Source organism: Schistocerca cancellata, chromosome 8 (assembly GCF_023864275.1).
Source record: "Schistocerca cancellata isolate TAMUIC-IGC-003103 chromosome 8, iqSchCanc2.1, whole genome shotgun sequence".
In the NCBI taxonomy this organism is placed as follows: Eukaryota; Metazoa; Arthropoda; class Insecta; order Orthoptera; family Acrididae; genus Schistocerca; species Schistocerca cancellata.
Window position 1 is genome coordinate 449,347,770 of NC_064633.1, and position 12,810 is coordinate 449,360,579.

The following is a 12,810-nucleotide window of genomic DNA, read 5'->3' on the forward strand; positions in this document are numbered from 1 at the left end:
GTTGCTTTGTAATGTAAATTTCTGAAATTTCTTCTCTAAGGAAATGAACATAATGAAATGAATAACCATAATTCACAATTCTACATCCTGTGCCTCCTTTCTGCCATAATGTATTACTGTGTTCACAAGCTCTTTCTTTTACACAGAGTTCTCTCTCTCTCTCTCCCTCTCTCCTTTTTTTATCTGTTTCTCACTCTCTATTCCAATTCCCACCACAAACTCCCTTATTTTTTCATATTTTTTAATATATATTTATTTATCAACTTTTCTTTCAGCCACAATTACTTTTTTGGTTTTCATTTTCTTCGACCAGTCTTTGCAGAGGTGTGTCATATATCCTTTGTCTATTTTCTAGTAACTAATTACTTCTGATCTGGTTGACTCCTATGGACAGATTGTTATACATTTCCTGAATTTTGAAGTTTATCTGTTGCATTTCACTATGTTCATTTCTTCCTGAATACTTTGCACTTTTTTGTTTTCATTTTCTGCATGTATTCTAAGCACTCTTCCTCCACAATTGCCTTTTTGTTGATATCTAATGGAGAACAATTTTAGCATCTTTAGCATTTTTTATGCATTATTTTTGTCAGGAAATGTTTGAATCATTGTGAACTAGACTCATATTTCTTCCTGCCCTATTTTAATAACACACATTTAAAATATTATGATTTCCATTGTAATCTCTATCATGAAAGTTGTCATCAAGAAAGTTTAAGTAGCAGTACTGTAAATTTATCTTAATTACAAAAAGTACTTTTGTAACTGAGCAGAAGCATTTGTCAATTATAAACAACCTTGCTGTCATGTTACAGGAATTCAGAAAAATCTCAGAGGTCCCAGCTGGATTTGTGTGTTGTCGTCTTCAAAACACGGTCTCCTACATGCCCAGCTGTTGGCAGACTTGTTGAACACAGTAAGAGACAAGTTCGTGGCTTTGTAGGTTGTCAAAAGATGCTCGAACGTGGCCAGTATGTTCTTGTGTGCCTCGCATTCAACCACTGGCATACAGGTTAGCTGTGCAAGAGGAATTTATAAATAATAGACTTTATTTTTACATTGTTCATTGAATTAATTGTTGACAAATTTTAATAAATTATTAAAATAAACAATGAACTAAAACATTCATGTTGAATTAGATTTTTCTTTTGTATTTCTCTGCATGACAAAAGTACTGCATGGCACTTGTTCTGGAATAGTGTCAAAACAATAGGTAACTTGTACGAATTTTGAGATCTTGGAGCAAATGAAAGATTCTACTTATCTCTATGTTTGTACAGGCACTACTTAACATGCATTAATGAAAGTGATTGTTCTCTTCTGTAAGACATAGGATGGTTATTATTTTGTCAGGTATATAGTGTCACATCGTAACAACAATTAAGTTCAAGTCTGAAAGCACTGCAATCAATGACATACAACACAGAAAGCACATTTATTATAGACACCAATGCACAGACAGAGCAAAATTATCTCCTGGATGGAGAGTGCTGCTATTTACACAGACATTGAATATTTTCAGAACATGCAAACATTACGAACTTAAGAAATTTCAAGAACCTTTCAGAAACGATAAATCAATAGAAAGTAAATATTTGCTGATGATTGAATTTGAACCGGTGCCCCATAGCACACCAACCAGTGACACCAACTGCTACCTCATCCTCCATGTAGTACACCCCTCATTTCTTTGCCCACTGTCTTGGAGAAACAGTGACCTGTAACAGCAAACTGCTGTTTCAGAAATTCTTAGGATCCGACTATGGCATAATAGCTCTAGATCTTGTCAGTGGTCATCTGTATGACAGTGCTGGAGAATCCTTATGTTCAGAACATGTTGCCACGTCCTCTTTACTTTGATGAACATCCAAGGTAGGTCCTCATGTTGAAACTTTGCGATTATTGAGTGGACTTTGAGTTTCCTTGCATGAGAAGCTCGCATCATTGATCTGTGCCTCAGGACTGTGGTAGAGCTTCATATGGAAGACATGGATGATATCTCTGCACTTTAGTCTTCTTGATAAAGGCTCACAACTCTCAACTTAGTATGTGATGTCTGACAAGTGACAGAAGATACGATATGGCCCAAAGTATAATTTCAGTAAACTTTCCAACAGTCTCCTGGGCTGTATTCACTGGATGATGCATGATGATATGGCACTCTTGGTCATTCTCGTGGGTGTACAGCGACCTATGTGAACCAGCTGTCTTGCTTCTTTGGCCCTGGTTTTGTTGTGTTTCACTTAGTCATCCTGAGGGTAATTTGGTTGAAGCAAGAGCAATGTACCCATTGTTGTTTGGCCTCTGACCATGCAGTAGAATGAATGGTGTGAAGCTTTTAGTGTCTTACTTTGCTGGTATAGTATCTACAGTTCCCTATTAACAACAGCAACAACACACAATTATATACAACTGTGGTGAGCTGAGCTCCATAATTACACAGCATGAGAGAACATTGACTGAAGAATAGAAGTCTAGGTAGGGTCTGATCACATGCTATGTTGTGCTATAGATATATGTAACTGTAGAAGTCTGCAAGTTGTAACTTCACCTAGCATGGCTGAGGCACAAGAGAGTGAGGCTCTGTTGGTGGCATGCTGTCGGGAACACTCATCTGACAATGGCACAGCCATGGAGTGAATCTGGTGCCCTTGTAATGCCTTTTCATGGATGTCACCGAATGCAAATGTTGTGGTTGTGGGGCAGCAAATGTGGGTCACGTCTCTCTCTTCCTTTGTACGGCTGGGGCAGCAACGGTCTGGCATGGCTGAGGAGGCCACGTGGTCTGACCAAATGACTTGGCACTAGCTGCCATGGGTTGATTGCAGCTGGAGATTAATGATGTTTGTCTCCATCAGCTCGTCTGCACCTGAACCAGTGTTGCCATCATGAGGTTTCACGGTTAGCTGTCTGCAGTCCAGCAGGTCATATGGTCAGAAGTGACTTGGATAATGGGGAGCCAGGTGCGGTGACGACCCCACAGGTGTTGATGACACAGAAGACGCACTGTCAGTGGCCATGGATGGAGGCCGCAGTGATGGGGAAGAGGCCCACCCAGTGCTCCTGCAGAAGGGCAGCACCCATGCAGCCATCACCGGACACTAGCAGAGGGTCTGGAGTGGCTGGCAGCTGCATCTCAGTGTTGTCATTATCCAACAGCACATCAACTGGATGCTCACCTGCAGCATTGAGCCCTTGGGGTGTGGTGGCCCCCACAGGAGGGTTCCCTGGCAGAGGCTGCACTCACTGCAGATGAGGTAGTTCAGGGACCAACAGAGGGCACAGCTGGTTCTAATGGTGAGTGCGGGGCACACCGCCTGCATCCATCATCAATATCCACCAACTGCATGTCACACACACTGTTGCCAGTGCCCATCCAGGCCGCTGACCGAAAGTGCGCACCCAAACAGGGTCGCCTGGAGTGTAAATCGAAGGACATGAAGGCACCTCAGGTCACAGTGCAGGGCAGAGCAGATGAAGCAATGTCTGAGGCTGGGTCCTTGGAGAATTTCCTCTGAATTGTGGCCATTCAGTGGGTTGGTCCCATAGGTACTGAGAAACAGAGGCAATGCCAAGTGTGCTGACAAATCTGCCAAGCATTTCTTTAACTGATTCTTAAATGTCCACACCATACTCTCCACCTCTCCATTTGACTGTGGATGATATGGGGCAGAAGTAAGGTGGGTAATACCAATGTGGGTGCAGAACGTCTGAAACAATGTCAAAACGAACTGTGGGCCATCACAGAGTTAAATGTCTGGAGCCGCCCGTCAATTGTGAAGACCTGGGTGAGAGCCCACACAGTAGGTTCCACTGTGATAGTGCATTCACATCACATATAGATAGTTTGACAGCACCTCAATTACTGTCAACTACATGGAACTACAGAAGGGGCTCACAAAGTCAACGTGGACATGATCCCATGGTGAATAGGAATGGAGTATGGAGCTTAAGTCCATGGTGGTGCAGTCTGCTACTTGGCGCACTGTTTGCACTCATATCGACCTTCTCATTTTTCAGATCATTACTAGACCAGTAGACAAATTGCTGTGTGAGGACCTTCATATGGGTCATAACCCAGTGATCACAGTGTAGGAGAGCAAGTATATGGTACAGGGGTCATCGGAGTCGGTGCTATACCATACCATCAACAACTGTCAGCCAATAATGGAGGAGGAAGTAATTGTGGAGCGGAGCAGATATCTTGGTGTAGAAATGCTCGGGCCAACTATTGCACACAAACTGAACCACCTGACACAGTACAGGATCCTGACAGGTGGCCTGGGATATGCGATGGGCCATTACTGGATCTCAGTCAGATGTCTGCTGCAAATGACTGTCAATCTGAAAATGGACAACCTCAGCTTTGTCGAAGGCTGGGTCATGCCCATGGGCAAATATAACAATGTGTTCACACATGAATGCCGCGCCGTTGAACTGTAGTGAATCTCACAGTGACACACGTTCAAAAACAAACCTCTATGCTGGAGTCGTTGTGCAGTCCTGTTGGGAAGGTGTGAATGAGGGCCAAAAAGTGCCTCAAGCAGTTTATGATCAGAGATGAGATAAAATTAGTTGCCGCAGAGGAAGACAAGAAACTTTCAGACTGTGTACACAATGGTGAGAGCCTCCTCCTCGATTTGAGGATAATTGCATTGTGCAGCTGTCAGTGTATCTAAGGCATACACAATAAGCTGTTCAGATCCATCAGCATCTTTATGAGCCAAGACTGTCCCAGCCCTGTATGGGGAGGTGTCTGTGACGAGGACAAGCTGTTTACCTGACGTAAAATTACCAAGGTGTGGCAGTGACTTGAGCAGTGACAATTTGGGTGAATGCTCTGTCACAATCTGCCAACCAAATGAAAGGAACACATTTTTTATGCAAGTTGTTGAATGGAAAAATGATGTCCACCATGGTGGTGAGAAATTTTGAACAATAACTGACTACCTAGAAACAACTTGAGTTCTTTCAGGTGCCTTTATGGAGGTAGGTTGGCAATCACTGCCACATACTGTTCCATAGGTTTGATGCTGCCCTTGGAAAGAAGTTGGCCCAGATATTCGATTTCTATGTGAAAAAACTGTGACTTTTGCAAATTGCACTTAGCCCTCATCTCACATAGTTTTGAGAAAGGGATACAAAGGTTAATGAGTTGTTTCTGCCATGAGGTACCGGTGACAACAATGTTGTCAAAATAGTCTGCGCAGCATGGTACATCCCACGTTAACTGTTCCAAAAATCTACAAAAAACAGTGGGGGCACACACAATGCTGAAAGGCAGGCATGTATATTGGTATAAACCAAAGGGAGTGTTAATGAACATGAACTGTTCAGAGGTGGAATTGAGACATAGCTGCAGGTACACCACTGCCAAGTCAGTTTTCGAAAAACACTCACCACCTGCCAGTTTCATGAGAATTTCGTAGGTGCATGGAATTGGGTAGCAATCAACTACCAACTGGGAGTTAATACTTGATTTAAAATTCCCACACAAATGAATAACCATCAAAGGCATAGCCACTGGCTACAAGGACTGGTTCAGTGGCAGCCTCCAATTCAGTCTTGACAACCTGTCACAAAGCAAAAGGGGTGGGCTGAACATGACAAAATTTTCGAATGGCCTTAGGTTCAAGGGTGATGTGAGCCTCATAGTGCTTTGTGGCACCCATTCCAGGTGAAAAGAAGAGACCTGAATTACAGCAGAGCTTGTCCAATGCATGGACTGGAATGCAGTTGGAGCCAAGGTGCACAGAATCCTGAAAGCGTAATCCAAACACCGTGAATGCAACAAGACCAAAAAATTTTTCTGATGTTGCAGTGTCGACTGCCAAAAATGTGATTTCCCTCCTAACATACTGATACACAACGTTGATTGTGAACTGGCTGCAAATAGGAATGAGCTGCTTGCCATAACTGAGCAAATGATGATCTGTTCAGGAAAGAGTGAAGCAACCCAAGCGATTATATGTTTAAAGTTTTACTAAAGACACAGTGTACAGGCATCGACCTGGAAACAGAATGGTTGTAGCTGAATGTGCAGTGTATTGCAGATCTTGCTGAGAATGCTGATCCCCTGGTTGTGCACAGGCATAATACTGTGGACTTCTGTGAACTCTTCTGTGAACTCCACATTTGCGACTGAGGACTGGCTGTCCAGGTAGCTATAGCTATATGAGGGGAACAGACGTCATAATGCAGTACGACCTGAATGCTAATGGCACGAACCTGACGAGCATAAAGAGAGTGTTGTTGACGCCTTTGCTTTGGAAACACACACATCGATGTAATGTCCAGGATGTCATCAAACTGTTTTGTTGCAGCCTGAAACATCTTATATGCATGAGTGATAGTCAAAACCACTTCTGCTATTGGAGCTCCTAAACACAAAACCTCACAAAGCACCTCCCTGTCTGGAGCAGAATGGATGATGATGATGTCACATTTCATAGTCTGTATAGGAATGTTGACAATGAGCACAAAGAAATTTGTGTTTCCTACTTCAAATGCAGAGGCTGTCCAACCATGCCTGATAGCTATGGCCCAGTTTCTTTTGTCACTGGTGAAACTCCATATGGGAAGCAAAGCCATGGGTTTACTTAAGACAATAAGCAAACAGCATCTCACACAGTTCAGAAAATGACAGCACTGTGAGGTCCTTTAACACGGCAAGTCTTTGAAGCAATTTAAATGTTTTAGTTCAACCCAAGACAAGAAGAAAGACGTAGGCAAAGACAGTCCTCTACCTGAAACACTGTAAAATTTTGCTGCAAATGGCTTGCATACAAGTCCTTCCTTCACTTCCTGGAATGGTGGAAAAGCCGGGATAGTGCTTGGGAATACAGAAGGGAGTTGTGAAGACCCCTGGCACTATGCAAATTTTTAACCAGCTGACAAAGAAGAGCTAAGTGATGTTGTTGTTTGGATGGCTGTTTCTGGTGAGTAAGTTGCCACTGGTGTTGTTGTTGTAGCACCTGAATCAATGCCAAATCCATCATACACATGGAACATGTGTGGAAATGAAAGACACTCATCACCAAAAACTGTAGTACCTACATTTCTTTATTGACAACAACAACACACAATTACATACAACTGCAATGAGCCAAGCACCAGAATTTCACAAGCGTAAGAGAACATTTACTGAAGAATACAAGTACAGACGGAGTATGATCAAGTACGATGTTATCCTATAATCACACATAGCTGTTCAAGTGTAACAATGGAAAATCAGGGATGGAATGTAACAATATTATGAAAAGGAAAGTTGCTATTCACCATATAGCAGAGATGCTGAGCCACAGATACGCACAGAAAAAAAGACTGTCACAAATAAAGCTTTCGGCCAGTAACGCTTTAGTCCGCTAGTCAAAAATAGATGACAGAGACAACACACACACACACACACACACACACACACACACGCAAACAAAACTCACACACATGACTGCAGTCTCGGGCAACTGAAGCCATACTGCGAGCAGCAGCACCAGTGCATGATGAGAGTGGCAGTTGGGTTGGGGTAAGGAGGAGAATGGGATGGGGAGTAGTGAGAACAATGACTAACGAAGGTTGAGGCCAGGAGGGTTACGGGAACGTGAGATATATTGCAGGAAAAGTTCCCCCCTGTGCAGTTCAGAAAATCTGGTGTTGGTGGGAAGGATCCATATGGCACAGGCTGTGAAGCAGTCATTGAAATGAAGGATGTCATGTTTGGCAGAGTGTTCAGCAACAGAGTGGTCCACTTGTTTCTTGGCCACAGTTTGTTGGTAGCCATTCATGTAGACAGACAACTTGTTGGTTGTCATGCCCACATAGAATGCAGCACAGTGGTTGAAGCTTAGCTTGTAGATCACTTGACTGGTTTCACAGGTAGCCGTGCCTTTGATGGGATAGGTAATGTTTGTGACTGGACTGGAGTAGATGGTTGTAGGGGGATGTATGGGACAGGTCTTGCATCTAGGTCTATTACAGGGGTAGGAGCGATAAGGTAAGGCATTGGGAGCAGAGGTTGTGTAAGGATGGAAGAGTATATTGTGTTGGTTCGGTTGATGGTGGAATACCACTGTGGAAGGGGTGGGAAGGATAGTGGACAGGACATGTCTCATTTCCGAGCATGATGAGAGGTAGTTGAAACCCTGGCAGGGAATGTAATTCAGTTTCTCCAGTTCTGGGCAGTACGATGTTATGAGGGGAATGCCCCTCTGTGGCTGGACTGTGGGTCTTCAGGAGGTGGTGAGAGATTGGAAAGATAAGGCACAGGAGATTTGTTTTTGTACGAGGTTGGGAGGATAATTATGGTCTGTGAAGGCTTTATTGAGACCCCCAGTATATTTTGAGAAGGGCTGCTCATCACTGCACAGGCGACGACCACAGCTGGCTAGGCTGTGTGAAAGGGACAACTTCCTAATCTCCCCCATGCTGCCTCAGAGCTGACAAACCCTGTCTCGCATACCTACTAGACTTACCCCATCCTCCAAAACTCCCTCCCACTACCACACAGAATCCAGAACCTAAACAGTCCCATAACACAGTCATGAAACTTTCCTCCAGAAGCCTTAGTCCCACAGAAATATCAGCCCTTTCCAAAGGCCTCACCTTTTGCCCCACTCCCAAATTTAACCACACAGAACTTGTTAAAGACCTTCTCTCCTTCTCCCTGTCCCTACAGCGGAAACACTTTTTTTCCACCAACCCTGCCAATCAGACTCAACCAAAAACCAATGTTGAACTCTGCCTAAGTCTGTTCACTCCTCCTCCTAACCATGATCCACCTGTACTGCCCCTAAATCACCCCCTGTTATCTTTCCAGAATTTCTTAACCTTGAACCTTGCCTCTCCATCATTCCCCAAATCCCTCAACATGCAAACTAACCTTACATCCACAGAAAGAACCCTGGCACACCATCTAAAAACTGATCCTGACTTTATAATCCTACCTGCAAAGGCTCCACCACTGATGTTTTGAACTGCAAGGATTACCTGGCAGAAGGACTCTGCTAGCTTTCAGATACATCCACCTACAAATCTTGCCACAGTGACCCCATTCCAGACAACCAGCAGGATCTCCAGTCACTCCTCAAATCCTTAGGCCCATCCCAGAACCTTTCACCAGAGTCCATCTCGCTGCTCATCCCTACCACTCCCCGCACTCCTACCTTCTGCATGTTTCCTAAATTCTATAAACCCATCTAGTCAGGATGCCCAATTGTGGCTGGTTACTGTGATCCCACTGAAAGAATCTCTGCTCACATACACCAACACCTTCAACCCATTACCCAGAACTTACCTTCCTATATAAAAGATACCAACCACTTCCTCCACCAGCTCTCCATCTCTCCATAGTTCCTGTCCCTTTACCACATGGTGCCCTGCTCGTCACCATTGATACCACCTTCCTTTACCTTAACATCCCTACTGTTCATGGCCTTACTGCTATTAAATACCTTTCCCAATGGCCAACAGGTTCCAAACCAACAACCTCCTTCCTAGTCACCATGACCAAATATATCCTCACCCACATTTACTTCTCCTTTGAAGGCATTACCTACAAATGAATTAGGGGTACAGCTATGAGCACCTGCATGCTACTATCCTATGCCAACCTGTTCAAGGGCCATCTAGAAGAATCCTTGCTAAACACTCAGAATACTAAACACCTCACCTGGTTCAGATTCAGTGATGACGTCTTTGCAATCTGGATTTAGGCTGAGGACACCCTATCCATGTTCCTCCAGAACCCCAACAACATCTCCCCCATTTGCTTCACCTTGTCGTACTTAGCCCGACAAGCCACCTTCCTAGATGTTGATCTTCACCTCAAAGATGGCTACATCAATACCTCCACATACTAACCACCAGCTATACCTCCACTTCGACAGCTGCCACCCATTCCATACCAAGAAGTCCCTTCCATACAGTGTAGCCACAAAACAAATCTCCTGTGCCTTATCTTTCCAATCTCCCACCACCTCTTCGAGTCTCACAATCCGGTCACAGAGGAGCATTCCCCTCGTAACTCAGTACCGCCCAAGACTGGAGCAACTGAATTACATTCTCCACCAGGGTTTTGACTAATTCTCATCGTGCTCGTAAATGAGGAATGTCCTGCCCGCTATCCCTCCCACTCTTCCCACAGTGGTATTCCGCCGTCCACTGAACCTACACAACATGCTCATTCACCCCTACACAACCCCTGTTCCCAACCTCTTACATAATCATGGTTCATATCCCTGTAATGGACAAAGTTGCAAGACCTGTCCCATAAATCCTCCCACCACCACCTACTCCAGTCCAGTCACAAACATCACCAATCCCATCAAAGGCAGGGCTACCTTCGAAACCAGTCAAGTGATCTATAAGCTAAGTTGCAACCACTGTGCTGCAGTCTATATAGGCATGAAAACCAACAAGTTGTCTGTTTGCGTGAATGGCCACTGACAAACTGTGGCCAAGAAACAAGTGGACCACCCTGTCGCTGAACACTCTACCAAACATGACATTCTACATTTCAAAAACTGCTTCACAGCCTGTGCCATGTGGATCCTTCCCACCAACACTAGCTTTTCTGCAATGTGCAGGTGGGAACTTTCCCTACAGTATGTCCTACATTTCCGTAACCCTCCAGGCCTCAACCATCATTAGTCATTGTCCTAGCCCATTCCCTGTTCCCACTCCAGCGCTACACCAACGCAGCCAGTCTTTCTACTTTTCTCCTTTTCCTCATCCCCCCCCCCCCCCCCACCTTCTGCACCTCTCACCTGTTCTTCATCTAACCTGCAGCACTTCACTGTACGCCACTCCTCTCCTACTATCCTTCCCCTTCCCTGTCCCAGTCTCCTCCTTACCCCGACCCAGTTGCCCCTCCCATCTTGCACTGGTGCCGCTGCTCGCAGTGTGGCTTCAGTTGCCAGAGACTGCAATCGTGTGTGTGAGTTGCATTTTTGTGTGTGTGTGTGTGTGTGTGTGTGTGTGTGTGTGTGTGTGTTGTGAGAGATTTCTATTTTTGATGAAAGCCTTACTGGCTGAAAGCTTTATTTGTGACAGTCTTTTTGTTGTGCGTATCTGTGACTCAGCATCTCTGCCATATGGTGAGTAGCAACTTCCCTTTTCATAATATTGTAATAGCTGTTCAAGTCTGTGAATTGAACCTTCACCTACCACAGCTGATGCACAAGAGAGCGAGGCTCCGCTGGTGGTGTACCACCACAAAGACTCATCTGGCAGTGGTACTGCCATTGAGCCAAGCTTGTGTCCTCATACTGCCTTTTAGCAGATGCTGCCAAATATAAGTGATTCGGTCACAGTGATGGTGTATGTGAGCATGCTGCCAAAGATGTGTCATATGCAAATGTAGTGATGGGCAGTACTGTACTGCAGTCTCTCTGTTTGACATCAGTGTACATTGAGAGCATATCTGCCAACATCTTATTAAAGCATTCTGTGAGGCCATTCATATGTGGGTGCTCGGTAGTTGTCGTCCTGTGTGTGATGCTGCAACAAGAAATTGCTTCTGATACTGGTCTCAACTAGAAAAAACTTCCATGACCACAGATCATCACATGGAGTCCTCTTTGCTTCAAAATGATCTTCTACAAGGAACCTCGCAATTTTCTGAGCTTTAGCAATCAGCACAGTTTTGGTGTTAGCATTGTCGGTATTGTAGTCAGTGCAGACTTGTCCATCAATTCCCATTTGTTGATTTCAGGAACCTCCCAAGAGGTAGGTGGGAATCCAGTGTTGCAGGTGGAATTGGTATCATATTTCCTGGAGGTAATTGTGGCATGTGTTTCCATTGCTGGAATTCCTTACATTGACTCACATAGTGTCTAAAGAACTGATAGAGATATGACCAGTGATAACTGTCTCTGATTCTGAGCTCTCACATATCCCAAATGACTAGATGTTTCAGCATTTAGGAAATATTTAAGGATAGTTGGATTTAGATGAGATGGGATGATGAGCAACCATTTCTGTCCCATTGGATTTCTTCCTTGGCTGGTTCCTTCTCCTTCAAGGCTTACATGTTTTTCAGCAGTGTTGGAGCAGTAATGTCATTTAATGCAGCGATGACTGAGATTTCATCCACGCTGTTGTGTTTCATCGAAGGATTCCTTGAACAGCAGTTGGTGTGCTTATGTTTGCATCTGCTATTGCATAACACTGTGACATCAAACTCCCGAAGCCTTATACCCGTCTCACCAGTGGACCTGAAGGATGCTTTAGGCTAGTCAGCCAGCATAGATTTTTCCAAATAAATATTGCCAGAACTTGTTGATGGCCCAGACGACTGCAATACACTCTTTCTCAACTACGGAGTAGTTCTTCTCAGACTTGGAGAGTACTCTGGAAGAATAAACTATCACCTTTTCAGCATCTTCCTTCATTTGTACTAGAATTGCACCTATCCTGTAACTGCTAGCATTGGTGTGAAGTTCTGTCTTGGAGTTCTTGTCTTATATATAAAGCAATCCTGTTGAGGAACAACAAAAGAAAAACAAGTGAACTGACAAATTTGCTAGAGCTAGATGTAAGAGTAGTTGAAAGTGCTAAATTTTTAGGGATCATTGTGGACAGTTGTTTAGGATGGGAAGAACGTATTTCCAATATAAGCAATAAACTTAGCAGTGCTGTTTTTGCTCTGAGACAAATCGAGCCACTAATAACTGAAGATGATGTGCACATGGTGTATGTTTCATACTTCAATGCTATAATGAGCTATGGTATAGAAACCTGGGCCACTCGACTGAGACAGTTAAACTATTCAAATTACAAAAGAGAGCAATTAGAATAATAGGAAACAAAAGAACA

The 12,810-nt window shown here is 44.1% G+C and overlaps 1 protein-coding gene across 1 annotated transcript in view; it reads left to right on the forward strand.

The window, feature by feature from the left end:
• LOC126094887 (calpain-D-like) overlaps positions 1-12,810 on the forward strand; it is a 106,885-nt gene that overhangs the window by 60,850 nt on the left and 33,225 nt on the right. Inside the window, exon 11 of the mRNA XM_049909523.1 lies at positions 816-1,012. Coding sequence (XP_049765480.1) covers positions 816-1,012 — 197 coding nt within the window. The remainder of the gene's footprint in view (positions 1-815; positions 1,013-12,810) is intronic.